Source organism: Tetrao urogallus (genome assembly GCF_951394365.1).
Source record: "Tetrao urogallus genome assembly, chromosome: 7".
Classification (NCBI taxonomy): domain Eukaryota; kingdom Metazoa; phylum Chordata; class Aves; order Galliformes; family Phasianidae; genus Tetrao; species Tetrao urogallus.
In genome coordinates, this window is record NC_136820.1 from 29,382,427 (window position 1) to 29,404,979 (window position 22,553).

General features: G+C 34.5%; 1 protein-coding gene across 1 annotated transcript in view; it reads right to left on the reverse strand.

The window, feature by feature from the left end:
- The window catches only part of AKAP9 (A-kinase anchoring protein 9), a gene marked incomplete at its 3' end in the record, with an annotated part of 100,078 nt that overhangs the window by 38,942 nt on the left and 38,583 nt on the right, over nucleotides 1-22,553 (reverse strand). Inside the window, exons 6-21 of the mRNA XM_079538353.1 lie at nucleotides 21,675-21,830; nucleotides 20,741-20,938; nucleotides 17,606-20,050; nucleotides 15,867-16,080; nucleotides 15,117-15,196; nucleotides 14,563-14,695; nucleotides 14,019-14,116; nucleotides 13,240-13,351; nucleotides 12,596-12,794; nucleotides 10,454-10,550; nucleotides 9,496-9,588; nucleotides 7,741-8,106; nucleotides 6,581-6,805; nucleotides 4,623-4,763; nucleotides 3,970-4,073; nucleotides 3,048-3,253 (exon numbers count right to left, since the gene is read on the reverse strand). Of these exons, the coding sequence (XP_079394479.1) occupies nucleotides 3,048-3,253; nucleotides 3,970-4,073; nucleotides 4,623-4,763; nucleotides 6,581-6,805; nucleotides 7,741-8,106; nucleotides 9,496-9,588; nucleotides 10,454-10,550; nucleotides 12,596-12,794; nucleotides 13,240-13,351; nucleotides 14,019-14,116; nucleotides 14,563-14,695; nucleotides 15,117-15,196; nucleotides 15,867-16,080; nucleotides 17,606-20,050; nucleotides 20,741-20,938; nucleotides 21,675-21,830 (4,867 nt within the window). The remainder of the gene's footprint in view (nucleotides 1-3,047; nucleotides 3,254-3,969; nucleotides 4,074-4,622; nucleotides 4,764-6,580; nucleotides 6,806-7,740; nucleotides 8,107-9,495; nucleotides 9,589-10,453; nucleotides 10,551-12,595; nucleotides 12,795-13,239; nucleotides 13,352-14,018; nucleotides 14,117-14,562; nucleotides 14,696-15,116; nucleotides 15,197-15,866; nucleotides 16,081-17,605; nucleotides 20,051-20,740; nucleotides 20,939-21,674; nucleotides 21,831-22,553) is intronic.

The following is a 22,553-nucleotide window of genomic DNA, read 5'->3' on the forward strand; positions in this document are numbered from 1 at the left end:
CCAATAGTTCAGCCGAGGTCTCAACTAAACTTCTATATGCTGTGGAAGTGAAGTTAACAATTATAAGCGCGTGACCTTAATGATCCAGCTCCTAAAATGCTGAAACAACTCAGCAGAAACAGCAACCTGAACTTTGCTTGTCAATAAAATGGATTATGCTCAGAAGGTCAGAAATGATTTACTTTAGTGAATGCATTATTTTTTTCTATTTTATTATCAAAATTTTATTCCTACAAATTTCCTAAGCAGTTTAAAAGGAAGTTTGTTTAGCATGTTGTAGTAAATACAAAAACATGCAGAGCTTAAAATGCACAGATAGAATCTATCTACTTCTATCTTCCAGAAAACAAAGGTACATTTTCTTAAGAGATCATGTTCTTTTCGGCCATTCTGTGGGAGTATTGAAAATGAGCAGCATGAGCCCTGAGAGCACAAGCAGAATACTTCTATTTAAAGTAGAATTGAATACTTCAGCTGATGAAACAGCAAAGTAACTAGAAGGGTTATCTGAGCTGACTGGCAGAACTACAAGCACAGGAAGAATGCTGTTGAGATGTTTTGAAAGAGAGAGAAAAAAATAAACTGCAAATACTACATCAGAAGTCAGTTACACACTCTACATTCACTCATTACAACCACTGCTGATTTGAGTCTCCTTTAATCCTTACTCTTTGGGGTTTTTTTTGCTTTTTTTTTTTCACTTCTGCATCATTATTTCTGATCATTAAAAAGATATTGTAATACACAACAGGTATGTAGACAGCTGATAGCCCAGTGCAGCTCTGTGCTAAGGGGGAACCACAATAACGGACAAATTGTTCTGTAAAAATAACAGTGAATCCTTAGGTGCAGTTTTAAAACCCATTAATAGCAAACATAAGAGTATTGACAATGATGAAGTAGACCTTCATTGCCAGTGGAATTGAATACATTTCCCTTTTGTTTAAGAAAGTACACTTTCATCAGAAATCTTCAAAAGAACAGGGTCTGTAGTGCATTTAGATAACAGTATTATGAAGGCACAGTATTATATTCTGCCCACCCAATATATCAAAGAAAGGTAGTCTTCTGTGTTCTCCCACGTGTATGTAATACAAACAATCCCTACTAAGAAATGTTACTGACAACAATTTGTGACAAGTATACACATTGCTGTGGAGGAGCAGGCAAAAAGCGAAAGCACATAGTGTGCAGTGTGCATGAGTGTGCAGAGCAAAGGGCAGTAATGACGTGTCAGCCCTTTGTACAGAGTTACATACTTTCCTCTGAAAACAGGGAGCAATATTCACAGCAAATGAGAATGTGGGAGAAAACAGCAGAAAGTGCTCTAATAGGCATGATATAACTAGGAAATAGCATCAGTGAATACACCAGATAACAACTCAACAAATAGAACTGTGATGACCTCTAATCACTTATTTCATAACTGGAACACATATCTATTTCTTTGAGCAAAGTAAGTGTGAAAATCCCAATGCTTGTTACACTACACAATGAGAGCACAAAGAATACAAAAAAAATTTATAAACTGTTATTTTCCATACAAAAAGTTGAAGTCTAAAATGCAATTCATATAAATTTAAAGACCACCTTGTATTACAGTAGGAAGTGATAAACTTTGACCTTGGCCATTGTTATTGCTATTATTTGGCTAAGAGACAGTGTGGAAGACAGGCAGCTGGCTATGGCTGAAGATACTATAAATTGTTTCAACATAAGCAAACTATACCCACTTCATTTCCCATTCCAAAGTAAAATGGAAATGCACTCACTTTTGAATAAAGTGATTCTTTCAATTCTAGTACTTGGGCAAGTACCAAAAATTTAGGACAGAAGCTTAGTTGCCCAATCCAAAATGTGGGGAAAAAAAAGGCAGAGCCTCAAAAATCTGGGTTTTCAAAAAGTATGTTAATTTTCCTCACAATTAAATACAGCAAATAGAAAATAGAAGTTATGAGGATTACAACAGTACTATAGAAGTAAAAATGCTTTTAACTTAAAAAGTTCAAGAATCCTTAGATAGCAGCTATACACATTTCACTGCAGATAACTGTTAGAGACATCAACTGAAAGAGATGCCACTGTGCTTCAAGTCATACATCCTTTCTTAACTTGCCTCCAAGCTTAATGTGACCTACATTTACAGGTAAAAGGAATTAGTAATATTTAATAATCTATCCTCTGAATGAAAGAGATAAAGTTTGTCTTTATTTACCATTTGTATTATTACTCTGTAGCACGTTTTCTTAATAATGAAATATAGTATTTGCCTTACAGGTTCTTTTGCATTCACACTAGTTAAACTTCCAAACAAAACCAGATATATCATGTGTTTTCCCCTGAACTGATCTGCTGCACATTGCAGATCCCTAAGACCCAGGATGAATACATGCATCCTTATACTGGCTCCTTTTATCATGGGTACCTAAACGACAGTACAACAGAGTTCTTATTCTTGCCCAAAAGAGAAATAAACAGACAATATCTTACTATAATCACAGCAAACTAAGCAGTTCTGGGAAACCTGGGAGCGAATCTGGGAAAGTTCTTAGTTACTAATAAGCAAACAAATGCTCCTATAGGCTCCTGCCAACCAGCACTATTCCAAACAGATGATGGGCAAGGCTTGGCAGTCAGAAAGTTCCCAGAACTGTTTCCAAAAGGCTGTTTGCATGCCACCAACGTATTTATAGGAGGCTAAGGAAGTGCACAAGCTTAAATACAGGCATCCCATGCCAGATGCTCTCTATACGCTACCTGTATTAGCAGAGATACAGCCTTTGAAACTAGCTCCCATTCCCACATGCATAGAGAAGAAGGTGTCATGTTGGTAAAAGATACATGAAGCTACTTTTCATTCTCTTATTCTTTGCCTTCCTCAACAGGAACATATTTATTTTTCTACATCTCAATCACTTTCCCATTCTGTTGCAGGCTTTGCAAAAGGACACTGGATATGAGTCATAAGCGTCTGGGTCATACTCAAAAAAAAATCAAAGAACAGCAAACGCAAATTGTTATGAAACAGAAAATCATCCAGTAAGTACCTTTTTCATATCCCACACGGATAGTAGGTTTTACAGAATCCTCTGCCTCTGTGTCCCACCCAGCTGGTTTGGAAGGCTGGACTTTCCCAGACCTATCCAGTAACACAAGAACATGGCGACCAATTGTTTCTTCCATGGCCACAGTCGTCTTAACAACTTCCAAAAGAATCTTCATGAGTTTCTCATTAGCCTTCTGATAAACATGCCTGCCAGACAGAAATTAATCAGACATTTCATTTTCCTCTGTTTTCAATGGAAGTGTTATCCCTTTACAAACCATTGCAACTAGGAAAAATTAGAATGGAATCAATAAAATAAAGATTTCTTTAGGACTGAAAAACAGATAATATACACAAACATTAAAAAGCACATTTGTGTTAAAAGACGGTTTTTTAAAAATAAAGATATGTACTTCCATCACTTATATTTTTTATACTTATATTCTTAGATTTTTTCTAGATTTTCTTTTAAAGTGGTCAGAGATTCACCTTTGCCTGGTATTCATTTAAAACTTACTCTTTTTTCAAGATGACAACTATAGATTGCTCATCTACGTAGATTACAGAAGTTACAGAATACGCAAAATGTATTATCATATACAATAATTGCATAATTAATATGAATTTTATATATATAAAATACAATGTGTTATGTATACACTTCCGCAGAAATTATTATTCTATACAGGAAAGACATAGTAAAACTAAAATTTGATTAATTCTCAATGCATTAGAAAACCAGGCTTTATAAAACAAAATTTTGTTTCATCTTAAGTCTGTAAACTTAGAAATATACTTATTTAAAATCAAAAAGTACCGTTATCATGAACTTCCATCACAATAAAGCTTATAAATATCATTAACTTCAGAGCAAGATTTTCTTTTTTTTAAGGAGTATTTTCTTAATTAACAGTTCTAAGCACCTTTCTTTAGAAAGCAGAGCTGAAGATACTTCATCCGGCTTTCTTTCTTCATCTTCATCCTTAGAGATTTCCTCTCTCACATCATTTTGGTTTTCATTTTCATTCTGAGCAAGTTTTTGCAGAGGGAGAGAAGACAAAATAGAGAGAAATCCTGTCATGCCAGAAAACACATATTCTTCCAAGAAGCAGTAAAATATGAAATTTACACCTGAAATCAGCTGTGTGCCATTAATAATTTTTGCATGAAAGCACAAATCAAGAAACACTTTTCCCAGGCAGAAAAAGTTAAACTAAAACAAATGAAAACAAAACAGGAAGTCCAAGGCAGGGTGTATTAGAAAGCACTTTGTTATGCTGATTAAACAGCCCTTGTGCTTTCAGTTGTTGTTGCTATAGCAATATGAATATGAACTTACCTGAGCAAACAGCTATATTAATCCCCACCTACAAGCTGCTAAACTTGCTTCTGCTGCCCTGAAGTAGAAACTATGTCTACCAGTACCTTAAACTCTAACAGTTCTTAAACTTGCTCCATTCAAGAAGTACCCTATATTTTTTAGGAAACTATATTACATCAAAAACAGTTGCAGTAAAAGCAAATCTTATTAGTTTTATTTGTCACAGCTGCCAACAAAGCCAAAGTCCACACTCACCTCTGTTTGCGTGCTGCTGTTCTGTAGCTCATGGAAGAGCCTCTCTTTTCCAGGAACAGGATGTTGTCTCAACGATTTCAGTTCTTCCAAAAGCATTCTCTCTCTTTCTGCAGCCAGGTTGTCATTCTCCATTGAGACGCGCTAAGAAAGAAGTGGCACAGATTAGTTTTTAAGCTTCTGAGTACCAGGGAGTCCTGTCACTTCTAATTTTTTACATATTTTGCACAGTGAAAATTCAGTCAATTTCTTTAAATGGCTACAAGGAGGCTGAAAGCTTTCTAGAACTAAACTCAGCCAATAGTACTTTCGGTATCTTATAGCTTATTTAAGATTTTCCTACAATTTCTGTGCTCTTTATGAAATAAGGTGGTCACAATGTAAACTGGAAGTTTAACATCTAAATGTCACGTGCCATCGTACATACACTGAACAACAGAGAAAAAAACATGAAAATAAGTTCTTTTAAAAAGCCTACACATGTTTTTTTAGAATTGCTGGAAGTGTTCAAGGCTTAAAAGTGATGTATAAATTCCAGTGCAGTTCTTATGCATGTAAACATCTTTGACACACACAAAAAAAAAACAGAGAAAAGCTAACAGCACAAGTTGTAATATTTTCCTTCAGTTTACTACCCCAGACAAATGATGCAGCTGCAAATCAGCACAGAGATAAAGGCTAATGTGTATATATATTAAAAGGAAATATTACCAGGATAAATGATACAAAAACATCTATAAAGTAGGTGAGAAGAACTGATAACTGTCACTGTACAAGAACCAGATAACCAGAATACGAGTGACTTGCACTCTAGTTTCCCAAGCTCCTTGATCCCAAAATTAAGCAGAACAGTTTGGGTAAAATCTGAAGGAAACAAAGTTTCACTCCACAGTGAAATTAAAGAATTTTAGAATACACGGATTATTATTTCCATATGTAACATTACAGTTTTGGAAATAAATTAGAGCAAGAAAAATTCTTCTGAATTCAGGCTTATTTGGCCTTTCAATTTGTCAATCTTCAAGGATTTGAAGACAAGTCTGTAAGTGATGTTTTTTTTTTTGAAGACTCAATTACTAAGATAAATTAATGAGCTTAATGAGTTCCATTACCATATCTGCTGTAGACTTTGAATTAGATACAGTATTCAAAGGCAAAGAAATGCAGCAGTGTTTCCCACCAAATCACACTGATTTCATTTCATTCTAACATAATCCATAAGAACTTCATTGTTTATGATAAAAAAAAAAAAAAGATTGCCAAAGCACTTTGTCCTACTTGAAATGACTTCCCCATCCAGGATGTCTTTGGCATTTGTTGGCACACAAATATGCTTAGAAATTCCTGCCAGCTTCCAAAGCCTTGCTCCATTCAAGCAAAACAAATTTTTTTTATTAAAGAAGCAGCAGGTGATGCTGCAGAAAAACAGTGAACAAACCTCTGTTCTATAAAATTGAGCTGACTAGGGGAAAAGGAAAAAAAAAAGTGATGGAAGGAGCATGACACATTAGCTAGAAACCAGACTAGCCAAAGTCACTACTGAAAGTCCGTGTTCTCCTAAACAACCAGGTTTGTGTTTCACAGCCCTCAAAACAATTACACTAATGCCAAAAGAAGGAAAAAGGAAAATGGGTGGTGGGGAAGAGAGCTCTGCAGGAAGATGCAGATATGTTGAAGTTACAACTTCAAGTGGATATGAGAAAAACTACAGCATTCAGTAGTATTTCCAGCTGTGACTGGGGGCTCCGTTGATGTGCTTGCTAACCTGCATCCTGCACAGGGCCACGTAATTGGAATGTGGCATATATGTGTATGTGTGTATACATAAGCACAGACATGTACGTGTGTGCATGCCTACATTAAAGATGTGTGTGAATAGATACGTAAGTATTAAATAAACCTGAGCGGTGAGGTTGGTTGGCTAAACCATTGTTAGTTCATTGTGTCAGGTACCACATTACCTCGGCTAATTGCACTTTAAGACTCTCAAGCTCTGCTAAAAGTTGCTCTTGATTTTCCTTCTGACGTTCCATTTGCTGCATATGGCCTTGTCTCAGTAATTCTGTTGCTTGCTGATGCTCCTGATACTGCCGGACCAGTTCCTGACGCATATCTTCCAAGCGTTCCTCATATATCAACAGCTGACTTGATGTTTCCATGTCTGACGCTGCCATCACATTGTTGCACTGAAATATTATTAATTATTTTAACATTGCATGTCCAAAGACAGATACTAGGAAAGATTTTAAATACATTTTAGAAAATACTTTCACAAATTAAAATAGATATTGCTAAGGCATTAACTTCTTGCCTGTTTCTTGGAAAGCCTGCATTCTCCATTTAAAAAAAGCTTTTCAAAAAGCTTTTTAGCTGACGTGGCAGACATATACGTTTGTGAGGGAGTGAGTGAGTGAGAGCGTGTGTGTGTACTGCAACAGAAGTTTGAGAGAATAGCATCATACAAATCAGGAACATTATAATTCCCGACATATTCACTATCAAGATAATACAGGAGTCAAATATTTAACTGTTACACAAATTTGAAAGAGTAAGTTTTTGCTCTAGCTGGTGCCAAATTCAATAAAGAGCAAAAGTACACCAGGATTAAATAAGAGGCTACTTTTAACATATTTATTATAGATCTTTTCCTTCAACTCATATTTCTGAAATGCTTAACATGAGATTCAGTAATATTTACATATTACTTTCATAATTTTTGTTTTCAGATTATATTCTTTATCACAAGGGACTCTAACTCTTCAAAACACGATCTTTAATCTATTCCATGCACAGGCAGTAGAAAACAACAGCTTAAAAGGTCTTTATATCATTTACTGCTTGCAATACAGTTTTAACAAAAAATAGAAGAACCTGTTTTCCCACAGTCAGTGGGAATTCCCTTCCTCACAGCATAGCAGAATGCTATCATAATGTGGTAGATTATTGAAACAAAGGTAGATAATTTGAGACCTAAAGTTGTCATCCCTTTTAAAGGCAAAAGAAAACATTCCAATTTGAATCTTAATTTCTTTCTTTGGTGCCTTCACATTGAAATGGAACTATATTCAAATATGTTATTCAAATATATTATTATACTTCACCTATCTTTTTTTAAACTCACCAATGTTTCTTCTGCCATATGCCCTTGGATATGGGAGAAAAGCCCTTCAGCAGTCACTGATTCATGTGTGGTCTGTCCCAACACATAATCAGACTTGGTGTTAGAATGAAGCTGTTCTCTAAGCAAGCCTATCTCACCAGACTCTTCACTGAGTTCCTTGCAAAGTGATTTCAGTTCTTCATGTTCGCATTTTTCTGTTTCTTTCTTGAGAGGGCCATCAACCTCTTCTATTCTACGTTCCCTTTTCATTTCAGAATGCATTCCCTGTTGATGCACAATTTGTGCTTGTGTTTCTTCTTTCTTCTGTCTCGCAATTCTTGATAATTCACTCTGTTTGGCAAATGCTACACTCATTGACACAATTACCTGAAGAAATAAGAAAAATATGCATTAATTTATACTTCACAGTATCTCTTTCCGCAGAAGACATCTCCCTGTTTACCATCAATAATATAAATACAAGTACTAAAAGTTCTGATCTATGATTTTATTATTTCTTAAATAGAAGCAAATACAAAGGTAAAAGAATACAGATATTATAATACATCCATAATATAAAATAGTCTAGAATCTATAAGGTGAGTCAGAGAAATGCAGCCATTCTAAGCTTTCTCTATCCATCCAAGCATCATCCATAAATATTCCGCTGACACTGATTTTGGGCAGCAGAGCCTTATGCTTGATACTCAGCACAAGTATTTACTTGACCAGAAGGAAACTTCTACAAGTACTATAAAGTTGCAGTTTCAGTTACATCACATTAGTAAGTTTTTCATTGCTAAGCATCTCCATTTAATACAAATAACCCATTTTCTATCACGTAAGCACCTCTTTGCTAATTTAGGATAGCAAATGAGATAGATGAAACTTTTACTCTAGAAATTTGGATTGATTAAATTAATGTCATCATCTACAACATTTTTCTGAACTCTGATCACAAACCTTTTGAAGAACCATTCTCTTACTTTTCACCAGTTTTTAATTAATACTAATTTAATTATTTTGTTTTTATGTCATCACACTGGCATAAATGCATAAAAAGCAGAGATAATTCATTCCAAAAGGAAGTGAAAATGCCTTTGGGAATCAAATAATGAGTAAATCCACAACGATTTAATATACTTTTATCTATAAAGCCTAAGGAAAGTCACTAGATCCAATAAAAACTATGCATTTTACACCAAACACTAAAATGCACAACTAAATATGATCAGAAAATATGTGAAACTGTTAACATATTTTGAATTGACCAGCTGTGAAGCCTGAAAGTAGCAAGAAACCCACTCCCTAAGCCTTGGGATTTTCTAAATAAATAAAAGTAATGAGAACGGCTGCGTGTCATCTGTATTCGTTGGAGTTTTAAAAGAAAACACCACCCTGCACATGAACATATATTATGTGGTAGGAACAGGGCACCCGTCGAAGGATGGCTGGGTACAAATGAAAAGCCATGAAACCAAACAATAGGGTTGTTGGACACACTGAACACAGTGAATGAATTCCATAGTAAAGAACAAACAAACACATACAAAGAAACAAACCAAAAATCCCAAAAGACCCACACAACCAAAATGTTTCAGAAAGCTTATTAAAAAGACTTTCATATTCAGAATCAGAAGGAATCAAATCTTTGATTAAAAAAAGGAAAAACTGAATTTAGCATACAATATTCCAACTCTGTCAACTATCAGGAACAATAAATAAAAGTGCCAGTATTTTAAAGCATATTTTGAAGTAACAAAATAAAAGCAATACCTTTGCTATTTCTTCTTCTAATCTTTCCTGGTACTGTTTTTCTAGCAATTGTACAACATCCTGATCATTTTTCATTTCAATTTCATTAGCGAGCTGTAAAAAAACAAAAAAACAAACAGGAAATCTCAAATTGTGTATTTGCATTTTTATTTCATGATTTTAAATGCTTCAAGAGATTATTTTTCCCTCAATCAGCTCATCCCTATTTCATAGAAACAACAGAATTTTGTACCACAAAATAAAAGAAAGGGTAAAGGATCCCCCCTCCCCCCCCCACACACACATTTCTGTGCCAAAATAATTTTAGAAGTTGAGTTTGAAAGAACTGATTTTCTAGCACTATTTGAACTATCAAAATGCAGAGAAATCAAGGGAGAAATCACAGCAGAAAACAACATCACTATATCTCAAAGTGGAGAATTTCTGAGCAAGGTTTAAAGCAATACTAGAGAAGGAATGTATGGAGTCTCTTCCATTTGCATTTGGTTTCTAAGATCTTTGGGACTGTTTTTTTCCACAGTTTCTTCTAAATTGTGCAGTCTATACTTAAAAAGTATTGGGATTTCACTTAAATATTTTTTCCATGAGTAGCCTTTAAAGAAAAGTGTCCATATTTTAAAAAAACCTGAAGAAATCTTTGAACACCAACATTTTTCCACTTTTATGAGAAGCAGTCCAATCCAAAAAATTTTGTTTCAGAGAATCAATACAAAATAAAAATTAAAATGGAAAAGACAGGACCAATAAAGCAAGTTTATGTCTTATAATTTCTAGAAGTCTTTTTTTGCAAGATTTCTTTTTTTATTTTCCCTAATGTGGGCAGTCAAGTGCAGAACATAGTACTGAGATAATTATTTTATTACTATCAAATGTTAGTCAATATTTCAATTTCATCTGATAGCCCATAGCATCTAAATTATATCCACTGTTATTAATTGTCAACTGAGTTATATGGTACCTCCAATGCTGCATCTTCTCTCTGCTGATGAGGATTTTCAGCGCACTTCACTTTCCTGAAGGACTCTTTTACCTTTATTTGTGAATTTGGGGATATACTAAGAAAGTAAAAGAAGCAGAGAGGGCAGGGTTTAAAATAAAATAAATGTTTCAGTATGCATTATTTTTTCTTCCATTCAAATATGCACCTATATGAATGTGCATATGCACCATGCAGATTCAAAGACCAACAAGTGCAAATATTTTCTTCACAACATCTCTCTCCCCTCATCATTAATTTCATATACTCTTACTTCATATTTCATCTCCTTCCATACATCAGACTCCATCAATAAAAGACTTCTTAACATCAGTTTTGCCAACGCCACCCAAACAACTGTTTTACAGCTAGTTGAGAACATGTAGTACCCAGTGACTACAAAATTAAAGTGAATACTACAGTGCCTGCTTGAATCATTAGGATTTGATCCGTCACTCAAATGACTCAGTAAGAAATGGAGTACACATGAAAACAGTAAGAAATCCAGTATGATTCAGTTTATATTTAAATATCAACATGTCGAAATATATTTAATGCTGCAGTAAAAAAAAAAAAAAAAAAAAGACAAAACAAAACACATATGAAAACTGCAGTTCTCCTTTCACTATCATACTGAAAAGGACTTAACAGAATATGTTGTCAAAAGGGTAAGATACAGTATCAAACTAGAAAAATCTCTGTGATTTGCTAGCACAAAGGAACGAAAAGCTTGCTAAGAGGGTGGAAAACAGCTTATTAGAAAGTAACTGTTGCCTGTGAGATTTACAGTCTTCATCTACACTTGGTCAAAAAGCTTTTCACTTTTCTTTTGCTCAAATCTGAGTTAAAGAATCCTGAAATGGGAGTCCAAAATGATAATTTTATGATCTTTTCCATTTTTAGCTACAAAAACTAACCCAATATTTTTAGCATCCGTTAAACTTAATGAAGACCAGAAATATATTTTAAGGAATGAAAAGAACACTGTTTGTAAGACAGGAGAACAGAAATAACTGAAGTAAGATATTGTAAGATACTCTTACAGTAAGGGAAAAGGAGCTGTTTGAGTTTTAATGGTTGAAGGAAAACATTTTTATCTTCATTTGTCTCAGCTTCTAAGAATTCATCTTACCTTAGTCCTTAGGCCTTTTTAAAAGACTGCTGTGGTAAGTGTATAAAATAATCGACAACTTGTAGAAAAATATAAACAGCTTCTCCTCCCTCCTAAGTAACATCTCTTATTGCTACTGTGACTCTTTGTTTTCCCTTTACAGCCAGGCACTGGCTGACAAACAAACACTGACAGTTCTCTCTCAAATAAAAGTACAGCAAGAGAAATGAAAAATGCATAAATACTGAACGGATTTGGAGTACATTAAATGAAACAACTGAAAAGCAACAAACAAGAGAGGACGCTGAACAGATCAAAATCAAAAGCACCCACCACTCCCTAAACACACCCACTGATTCTAGTCAAAGAATCATCATCAACAACAGGCTTTGAAGTTGTCAGGATTCCCCCCAAGGAACATTACTTCTTTCAGGTTGGAATGGCCATACTGGCCAGGGCCAGGAAGAGGCTGATGAGCTTGTCCTATGGCCCATGACTTGGTGAAAGCCAGAACCTGCTAAGGTGACCTCAATTCTGCCACAAACTTTATTGCTATATATTCTCCAACACTACCGATTCCACACAGCTATGCTGGAGTACATATGGTACAGCGTAAAGCCAACTACAGTGCCTCGAGCTTCAAGGGTGGTCAAGTTTTCAGCAGCCTACTGAGTTGGAAGTTTTGAACTTACAGTTAAAATGTTCATATATATGAAGTGATGCTTATATACTATTCCAATGAACAGAACTCCCTCTATTCACTATAAAGGTACAATACAACACATTTTACAATATTTTTTAGTTCTAAATGCTGCACTATGTTGTTCACAATGTTTATGTAATTTCTTGGCAGCAATCAACATCTCTTGAAAGAACAAAAGACTGTGAGTGATGTGTTTATAAATAATTTCTCAAACTTCAAAGTAAAATACATAGCTTTACATGAGCAGTTATTTGGAGCACTTCTGTCTGTACGGAGTACAAAGTTGTAAGCATTAAAGAACTGATTATACCTTGTGCAGTCAGAGGATACCTCATCACTCCGAAGCTTATCCTGTAAATGCACAATCTCTGCTGTGTACCTCTCTTCACTTTCTTTCAGCTGTTGCTGGAAATAAGACCTGAGGTGCTCCACTGCTTGAGCGTGTTGTTCTTCAAGTTGTGTTTTAACATTCTCCATCTCCTTCCAACAGTGCTCATGAATTTTAGGATCTATATGCAGATTATTTGAATATGGAAAAGGGAAAAAAATTATAATAGTATAAATTCATTCCCATCCCAATCTCTTAACAGTGATGCTACTGAACAATTACACCAGTTAAAAATTTATTCATATTAATTTTTTTCCATAGTAGGTAACTTAGTCTTCCATTTTGCAAAATTAAACAAAACCTCCCTCTCCTGTTATTTCTTAAGAGTAAAAGAACTCTAACTGTGGAAAACTGAACAAGAACAAACCAAAACTGTTTCATAGAAAGCAATTCCATTAAATTTTAGAGATTTAAGAAAAGAATGGCATCATACTGTAAAATTTGCAAAAAGCTCTGACATGATTCAAGTTGTTGTAAACTAAGAGTCAGTTAAAGGTTAGTCATTCTCTCTTCTCTTGCTCTCTTTGAATACGTATATATGAAAAACATCATATGCATCTTTTTACCCATTAGACTGTGTGAAGAGGCCCGCAAAGATTCCTTTCTTGTTTCCAGACTGTTAGGTTCCTCTTCTTTTCTTCTTTCAGGTTCTGAAGATGACAGCCACGGTTCTTTGACCTAAGAAATAATCAAGTCAATACAAAAGACAGTAATTTGCACAGCAATCATGCAAAAAATATTAACTGTATTATAGACATATACGAAAGGTCAGTGAACTCGGGTCCTTTGTGAACAGCAAGTTAAACAGAAGCCAGCAATGCTCTAATAAGACAAAAGTCCAGCAGCCCCCTAGGTTGCATTAGAGCACTGCCGTGAAGATGAGGGAGCTGGTATTTCCCTATTCCACTGCTGTGCTCTCTAGCGCGAGAGAAAAGAAGTTCAGCAGAGGGCCATAAAGGAGGTGAGGAGCTTGGAGTAATGTTTTATAATGAGAGTCTGAGAGAGCTCGGTAGCCTGGAGAAAAGAAGGTCGCCCACTGGAGTTGTGTGGTTCCCATCCCATCCTTAGAAATGCTCAAAACTCAACAGAATATTGTCTTAGGAAGCCTGCTTAAGCTGACTCTGCTTTCTGCAGGGGTTGGAAGAGACAAACCTTCTGACTCAGGTCATTCTGTGATTCTGGTACACAGGCAGCAGTCTTCTCCAATTTATTTCACCAATCCATTGCTATGTCATTCAACCAGAATGCATGAGCACGATTTCAAATACATTCTTTCATTTCAAGAGGAATTCACGGAACAATACAAATTAAAGGCCTATAGACTGCAATACTATAAAAACTTTACCTGTTTACAATCCTTCATCAACTCTGATTGAAGTTTTCTTAGCCTACTGTATTCTGCCAGTATCTTATGCAGAAGTCCTTCCATATGTTCTTGCATAGCTAAGTTAAACAATCGTCAGGGAATTAGAGCAAAAGACAATGAACATTGTATCATAAATCTTAATACAATGTATTATTTACAAGTTCTTTGCTGAAAAGTTATTCAATATAGATAACACACTGAAACAAATGGGGGCACCTCCGAGTTTTAGAATGTACTTTTTCTACATAGTGTTGGTATTAGCAATTTTTTTGGTAGAACTGCTAGCTTCTACATAAGAAGAAGAAAAACATAATCACTTTTTTCACCAATTTTCACTATAAAAACAGCACAAGGAAATATTCATAAGAAAAGTTGTTCAGAATAGTGAGGAAATCTTTAAAGTAGTTATTTGTGCACCTATTAATAGCTAAATTAGCATCTGAACAAACAGTGACATAATTGCTAGTTTGAAATACTTGAAATCAATGTTTGTTTAACCAGTTTGATAGTACAATGCCATTACCTTGAATTTGACCACTGTGTCTTATTAATTCCATATTTTCCTTCTCAGCAGCAGGCCTACTGAAAACATCCCGTTCCCTATCATCAGCTTCTATCACAGTTGAAGATTTTTTATTCCAACTATCACAGAAAATCTGAACAAGAAATGAAACATAGAAAAAAAGTGAAGAATTGTTTAATAATGTATCAAAAAACACGAAAAAAATACTATAATTGGTACCTGGTAAACGCAAAAAGAATCTTCAACTTTTGATTACATACTTAGTTACTGAAAAACACTGCACTGAAGATTAAGACTAAGCATAAGAAGAATTGCTGCAGAAGGACATGAAACAGTTAATGCAAAAACCTTTGCAACATCATTTTAGAAGATCGATTTGTATTCAGAGATCAAGGCAAAAAGAAAAGCTGCACAGAAAACCTGTTAAAGATGATGCACAAAGCAGGGTCAGCTAGAGCAGGTTAAAGATCATGCAGAAAAACAAGATGACTCACTGTATATACATAATTCTTCATTTTCAAGTGTTAGACTAAAAAAAAGCTTTTAAATCTTACCTGTGTGAGCCTAGAGCATTCCTCAGTTACAGCTTCATTCAGCTTTTCTATAAGTCTCTGAGAAGATGAGACTTCATCATCTACAAATACAAATAATTAAGGTTATTATTTTTAAACACTTGGTGCACAACAATTCTTCAAATGGCTTCATGTGTCAATGAACTCTAGAAATATCAAATATTACTCAAAAATACAAGAGAGCAAAGAACTTACTATGCAAAAAAATTGCACAAGGGCAAATAATGGAGTGACAGAAAATAAATCTGATAGCATAGAATCCCACAGAGGAAAAAAGGCAAAGAACAATGTTCCTGAAAGTAGTATCAAAAAACCTTACTTAATAGGGCAGGAAGCCAATCCACAAATTTAAAGACCACTGAATGAAACAAGCTTAAAAATATTTTCAATGGCATATTTGTTTAATATTGTAGTAAATAATACAAATGTAAAGGTGAATATTACATCATTCCTTGCAATTAACTGATCTAATACAAATACCAAAACATGAGCTGTAATACTTTCTATTCCTATTTTTTATATTCTTTTTATCCTTTCTTTAAATATACTCAGTAACAGACCATTTATAATAGGGAAATACTATGACAAAAAAACGCTGTAAAATGTTATTTGAAAATAATTTACTGGACAGACACGTGCTCCTTCTCCCCAAACTCTTGTGTTAATTTTATCTTAAAGACACTATCTATATTTCCTATCATGAGCTACACTCTTGTAATTTTCTCAAGTTACCTGCTGGTTGTATTTTCATGGTCTGGAGCTCCATTTGATGAACTTTTTTAAGATCATTCATCTCTTGTAAATGACTACGTAGAAGCTCCTCTTTAAGACTGCAAAGTTCACTCTCTTTTTCTGCTTTCAGGTGCTCACGGACCTGGTCTACATGAGCTGAATAAACCAGGGAAAGGCAAATGCGCTGTGCTTCCATTTGTAGCTGTAAATCAGCCTTTAAATAAAAATGCACACTTTATAAAGAATGCAAAAAAAAAAAAAAAAAAAAGAATACAAGAATGTCCAGTCTTGGTAAATTTCTGAAATTAATACTTGTTCAATGGAATGCTGCATATATGTTACATATTAAGCAATTTTAAATATGCACATTTTGGAAACTTGAACTGTTACAAAGTAGTTGAGACACTTTTTTCAACTTATAATAATAAAGTAATAATAACAATAAAAAGACAAATAACAAAACACTAAATGCTTCAGTTTCTGTCTTGGGCAAGAAAGTTGCAAGTAACAATAAATCTTTACACACTGCACTTCATATTGAGACACAAACTACTTCCTCACAGTTGCTCTATGGCTGAGAACTTGTATGTATTGAGTGCAGATTATTTTCTATGGAATTACTACAGAAAATCACATTTGAAACCTGTACTTTTGTTTTCTATGGCACCTTACTTGCAGGTGGCATGATAACTGCCAAACAGGAGACTGCTTAGATTTCCAATGAAACTAAATGAAATGGAAAAGAAGAATCTTAAGTAGTATACACATCAACTTGATCAGTCTGCTATGTTACCTCATTCTATCTGTGGATAAGAACAAATGTAGCAAACACACGAAAATCTTAAAAAATGACTAAACAAAGCCAGCCCTGCTTTGAGTAGGGTCTGGACCAGATGATTTCCAGATGTCCCTTCCAAGTTATGTTATTCTATTCTACAGACTGGAGTGGTTGAAAACTAGCTCCTGCTACAATGGACACTGGTGTTGTTAAATACTTTGGGTAGAACAGATTCCTAAATGACCTAAACTGCTCCAGCAAGACTAACAGTGCTTGCAGACTAAAAGCTGATATCACAAGGAAGGCTTGGCCTTTATGTTTTTGGAAATCTCAGTGGAGAACCAGGCTATTTTGACTTAATCGAACAACAAACTTCAGTTAGGATCATTTTCCCATGTCCTTTAAAAATGCACATCTCCCTTCACACTCAGAACTGGACACATTACTTAAGAAGTGATAACCATACATATACAAGAAATCTGATACAGGAATATTACTATTTGGCAAGTCTGATAAAAGATAACTGAAAAAGTCAAGAGTTTCTATCTCTCTATGTGTTGTTTACCAGAGTACTTAAAGAGCTGAAAAGCTAATCATAGATGAAAGAAATGTGTTTTGACTAAGTTTTCATCACAGGTAATTCCGTGCTACATCAAAAGATGAAGTGCTCTAGATGTCTCCTCCTCCCTATTGCTTTGCTGTTGTTGATTTAATTGAATGTAATTGAAAGATATTTCTTCCACCGAAAAATAGCATCCTTCTACATACTGACCACAAAATTCATAGGTCCAGTCATTCATACAGTAACTTAAAACTATGAGCCACTCTGACACGTACTCATAATTTTTCACATGCATTTTAAAGCAGTTAAAAGGAAAAATATGGTACAAGTTTCCAAAGGCAAGCTCCTAAAAGTTACCATAGGTAAATGATTCTCTCTCCACAGTTTTACATAACATACCTGTTCTGATTTTAATGTATTCACTTGCTGCTGAAGATTATTATTTTCAGTCTGTGTAATGGCTATTAATGATGTTTCACCTGTCAGTCCGTCTGTCATTTCATGCAAATGTTCTACAAAAGCTGGCTGTTCTGGTTTCAACACTTGCTGAACTTCCTGTACTTCTGTAACCTGATGACAGATAGCTTTACCCGAGCCCCGATTTTCTCTTACATTTATTCCTTCAACAACTTCATTGTTTGGAGATGTTTTATTTCTACTTTCATACGCTGTAGTAGCAGTCTCTCGACCTTTTCCTTTAAAGCACTTTGTCTTAGGTTCAGTATTACTAACATTTTCTCTCTTAGCATGGCTAATTATACATTCTAGTTCTTTGCATTTTGCTAGAACTTTGTCTTTCTCATCTTTTAAGGATTTAACTGTTTCACTTAAATGACAAACTTCACTATGCTTTGACTTCAGCTGTTCGGAAAGATCGGAAAGTCTCAGGGATAATTCCAGTTTCTCACGCTGGGTAACTTCAAGCTTTTCCATAAGTTCTGTTGCATCTTTCTCAACAACTTCTCCAGCTTCAGGAGTGTCTGCCTTAAACACCCTTTTTTCGTTTCTCTCCTCAAAACTGGAAGTTCTACTTTTAAATAAAACTGGTCTACTGCTTTGCAGATGGTGAAGTTCTTCACTCAAAGCTTTAAGTTTAATTTTATATTCAGCTTCCAGCTTATTCATGTTCTCTTCTAACACATTCTTTGCCTTCAGAAGACTTTCACATTCTTTCTGCAGCCCTTTGTTATTAGCTTCAAGTTCTTTCTCAGTAGACAAAAATGCACTCTTCTGCCTTTCAGTATCTTCTTGGAGTTGAATATTTTGTTTCTTAAGTTGCTCATTTTCAGTAATCAAGTTTTCTATTCTTTTTTGCACATCCAAATTTTCTGACTTAGAACTCACACTGTCATTCAAAATGGCATTTTCTTCAGAGATTACTAACATACTTTTTAATTTCTCTTCAAGAGTTTTGTTTTCCCCTTGAAGAAGATTATTCTGTGTTTCAAGTTCACTACATTTGTTTTGAAGGCTATCTTCTGTCTCCCTCATTTGTTTCTGCATCAATTCAGTTTTAAGCTGCAGCTCTTGAATTTCTTGTTCAAGACTACCTTTTTCTTTTTCTTCTTGCCTAAGCACTTCAATTTCTTTCTGCAGTTCATAGATCTGAAGTGCCATTTCTTCAGATTTAGAATTTACAATAGACTGCTGTAAATCTTTAAGCTTTGAAATCTCAAATACCAACTGGTTTTGCTTTGTGATTAAATTGTCCTTTTCAAGCTGCATGGCTTCTATCTTTTGACTCATTTCTTTTTTCACTCCATCCAACTGCTGCTTATGGTGCATATTCAAATTGTCTTTAAGGCTTTCGATGTTCACCATGTGCTCTTTTTGTAAGTCTTCTTTAAGTCTGGAAAGCTCCTCTTCATGACTAAACAAAAGCTTTGTCCTCAGTCTCTCTAATTCTGCTTCTTGAGATTCTGCCATCCTGTCCAAAACCGCATCCTTCTCTCTTTCCAGCATTTCAAGTTTGATTTTGTAATTTGTGACTTCTGCCTCATGTTTTAGTTCCAATTCCTTTCTAAATTCTGAGGCAGAAGTCAGCTGAGATTTTAGATCTTCAATCACAAACTGATATTTTTCAGCTTCATTCAACCTACATTCCATATCCATTATAGTTTGTTTGGCTCTTTGAACCTGCTCCCTTGAAAAATTCAGCTCTTGGAGAAGATCTTCAATTTTAGTTTGCTGAAGAGACTTCTCTGCTGAAATGACTTTCATCTGTTGTGACAGTTCTTGCTTTATTTTTTCCCTTTCATTATCAGCATCTTGCAATTTCACATTCAGTTCATTAATTTTAATATTCATTAAATGCATTTGATCTTTATTAACATTATCACTCAAACATAGACTTGAAGTTTTCTCCAATTCTACTTTTTGTTGCGCAAGACGTTGTTCAATTTCCATTGCATGCTGCTTAATTAATTCTTGCTTCATTTGTACTATCTGCTGGCCATGCATTTCATCTAATTCAGCCTGAAGTTGTGCCAGTCTCCTCTGTGTTTCTAATTCCATTCTTTGCACAATGTCAGCTTCAGACTGGCTGTCTTTATAACATCGTTTCTGTAGTTCTTCCACAGTTCCCATTAATTGTTTTATTTCATCAGAACATTGTCTTTCTTTCTGTTTGTAGGTGGTAAGTTCAATTCTCATATTACTTATCTCCAGGTTCTTTAGTGAAATTTGTTCTTTTAATTCTTCATGCAATTTACTGACATCTGATAATTTTTCCTTAAGCTGAATTGACTTTTTTTCTTCTTGTTTAAGTTTTGCTTCCAGTTCTTCCACTAATGCCTCTTTTTCTTGTAGTTTATTCATATCTTCTTCCTCATTTCTTTGCTTTTCCTTAAAAAAGGAGCAAAAACAATTTTAGTTTATAGTTTGTGTCTGGACACGCTGGAACATGTATACACTTAGCTATTGAACCATTACGTCCTTCTTGATAATATCTTTGGCTAGAGATCATTTATAAAAACTAAATTAATTATTTATTGCCTTCTCTGGAAGGGTTTCTGTTCATTTGGGATATGTGACTTTTTCCCTCCATATGCAAAAAAAAAAAAATCCCAACAAAAACAAACATATGAAAAAATCATTTCCATTTTTTTTTCCAGTTGTGCTATGTTATTCCAAAACCAATTTTGCACAATTTCCTGAAAGCTTTGCTTTTTTCTCACTTTTAATTTCTAGCTACTTCTCAGCTTTCAATTGTGGACAATATTAATGTATATAAGAAATTAATTCCACATGCCAGAAGACTGTTTATGCAAGTTCTTTTAAATTTTTTCTAACAAAATGTCATTTAATAAAGGCATTTTAATGTTGTATAGTTTCAATAATTCTTGTAAATATTTTGCAGTTTTTAAAAATGCAATATATATTGTTGACATAAGCACTTAAGCTGAAAATTCTAAGTAAATAATATGTATGTTAATACATGTGGGTCTTTCAAAGGGCCAAAAAAATTTCACTAAGACTACAAAATCATGAAAAGGAAACAGAATAGCAAAGGCACATTTCTGGTAAGGAACATACCATTTCATATGTTTTGATCATGCCTTGAAGATGTGTTATCTGAACTTCAAATTCTTCATTTTTCTTTTGGTAATTCTTCAGCAGACATTCTTGATCTTCTAGCTGTTGCTGATGAGAAAGTATCTGTTGCTTGGCTTGCAATAAATCAGCAGCTGTGCAACTGTGGCTGGTGTTCCTTAGAGCTTCACTTGCTTGTAACTTGTATATATTAAAAAATAAATATAAATCAAGATTACAAGAAGCAGTTTGATTACAGAGACAGCTATGATTTTCACTTTCTTATTACAACTCATAAACACGAACATAATCCTAACATTTTAGGAAGTCTCTTGCAAAGAACTGAAATACTATTACAATCAACAAAAATATTTAATATGAAATTATTTTACAATGAATTAGCACAGAACTGCAGTGTTTCAGAAAAGTCTCAAATGGCAAGACAAACTACTCGTAATTACTGTTCCCCAAATCCAACTTTAACTTATTAAAAGAATTAATCAATTTGGTAATTAAAAGGAATGAACACCACAAGAGGCAGATTTTATCCAAAAATATAGGACTGGAGCATTAAACAGTGACACACCAAAGCTGGCTGGCTGTTTTGATTGGAAAGGTAACAGGTTGGATTTCAGTCCAAAACTTTAAGAACAGTAATTACATGAGCTTTTTCTCCCTAAGATAACTGTCATCATTCACTATTTATAGGCAGCTATTACTAAAGAGAAAGAGAAAACAGACTCATCTCTATTATTTTATATCTTCTATAATGATGACTGTAGGACTGTTAAGCTGACTGCAGATCTATAGCAAGGAACCAAGTCTCCAAAAACACAAAATCACAAAATTTTGCTTCTGCAGGAATCAGCTATTTATGTATCCTCCAAAGTGACACCAATTTTCAAAACCAAATAAACTTGCTAGTGCTCTAACTTACATGTTGAAACTGGATTTGCAGTTTTTGGCTTTGCTCTGTTAGCTCTAAGAACTCCCTCATAGTTTCATCCTTTTCCTTCCGTGCCTGCTGTAGGTTAGTGGTAAGCTGAGTGATGATATCATCTCTTTTTTTGATAGCAGCTTCAAATTCTTGCAGCTATGAAAGATAAAATTTAAACTAGTAATACACATCAAACCCATAGATAGAAAAAACAGCTTATTCTTGTTAAGCAGGAATATCTGTTCCCTTACCACTCTACTAAAAAGATGTCACATAGACATACCAGGGAATTTGTTTTCCCAAACTCTTACACGTAAGTATTTCAGAAACATTTGTTTATCCTCATTCAGCAGTGCACAAATTCTCCATGAACACACTCATCAAAAGACAAAATCTGAGATTTTGAGAAGTTAAATTTAGAATTTGCTTTAGAACTAGAGAGAATGGCCACGTAAACAAACCATCACAAAGGTAGTCCAGGTACTTAATTATAAAGTATCAGCAATTTTGCCCAACTATTCAGGTCCACATACTTTTCCCACAATAAATGCAAGCTATGCCACTTCCCACTAAAGGTGCAATAAATTGCATTCATTTTATTAAAGGTATAAAAGAGAGGCTGTTCAATATCTTACATTGCAGAACTTACTCATATAACTGCAAGAGAAAATTAGCTCAAGTCGCACATCTGATGCAATGTACTTAATAGATTCATCTTTTGTAATTTGTAGTGATGAAGAAATTATAAAAGGACAGGAAAAAATTCTTTTGCAAGGTTTTTTGTTTTTGTTTTTGTTTGGTAACAAAATCCAGGTAGTTAGAAATCCTACAATAAAAATTGGAACTGTATTTAAGTACATGAACAGATATGTTATTCAC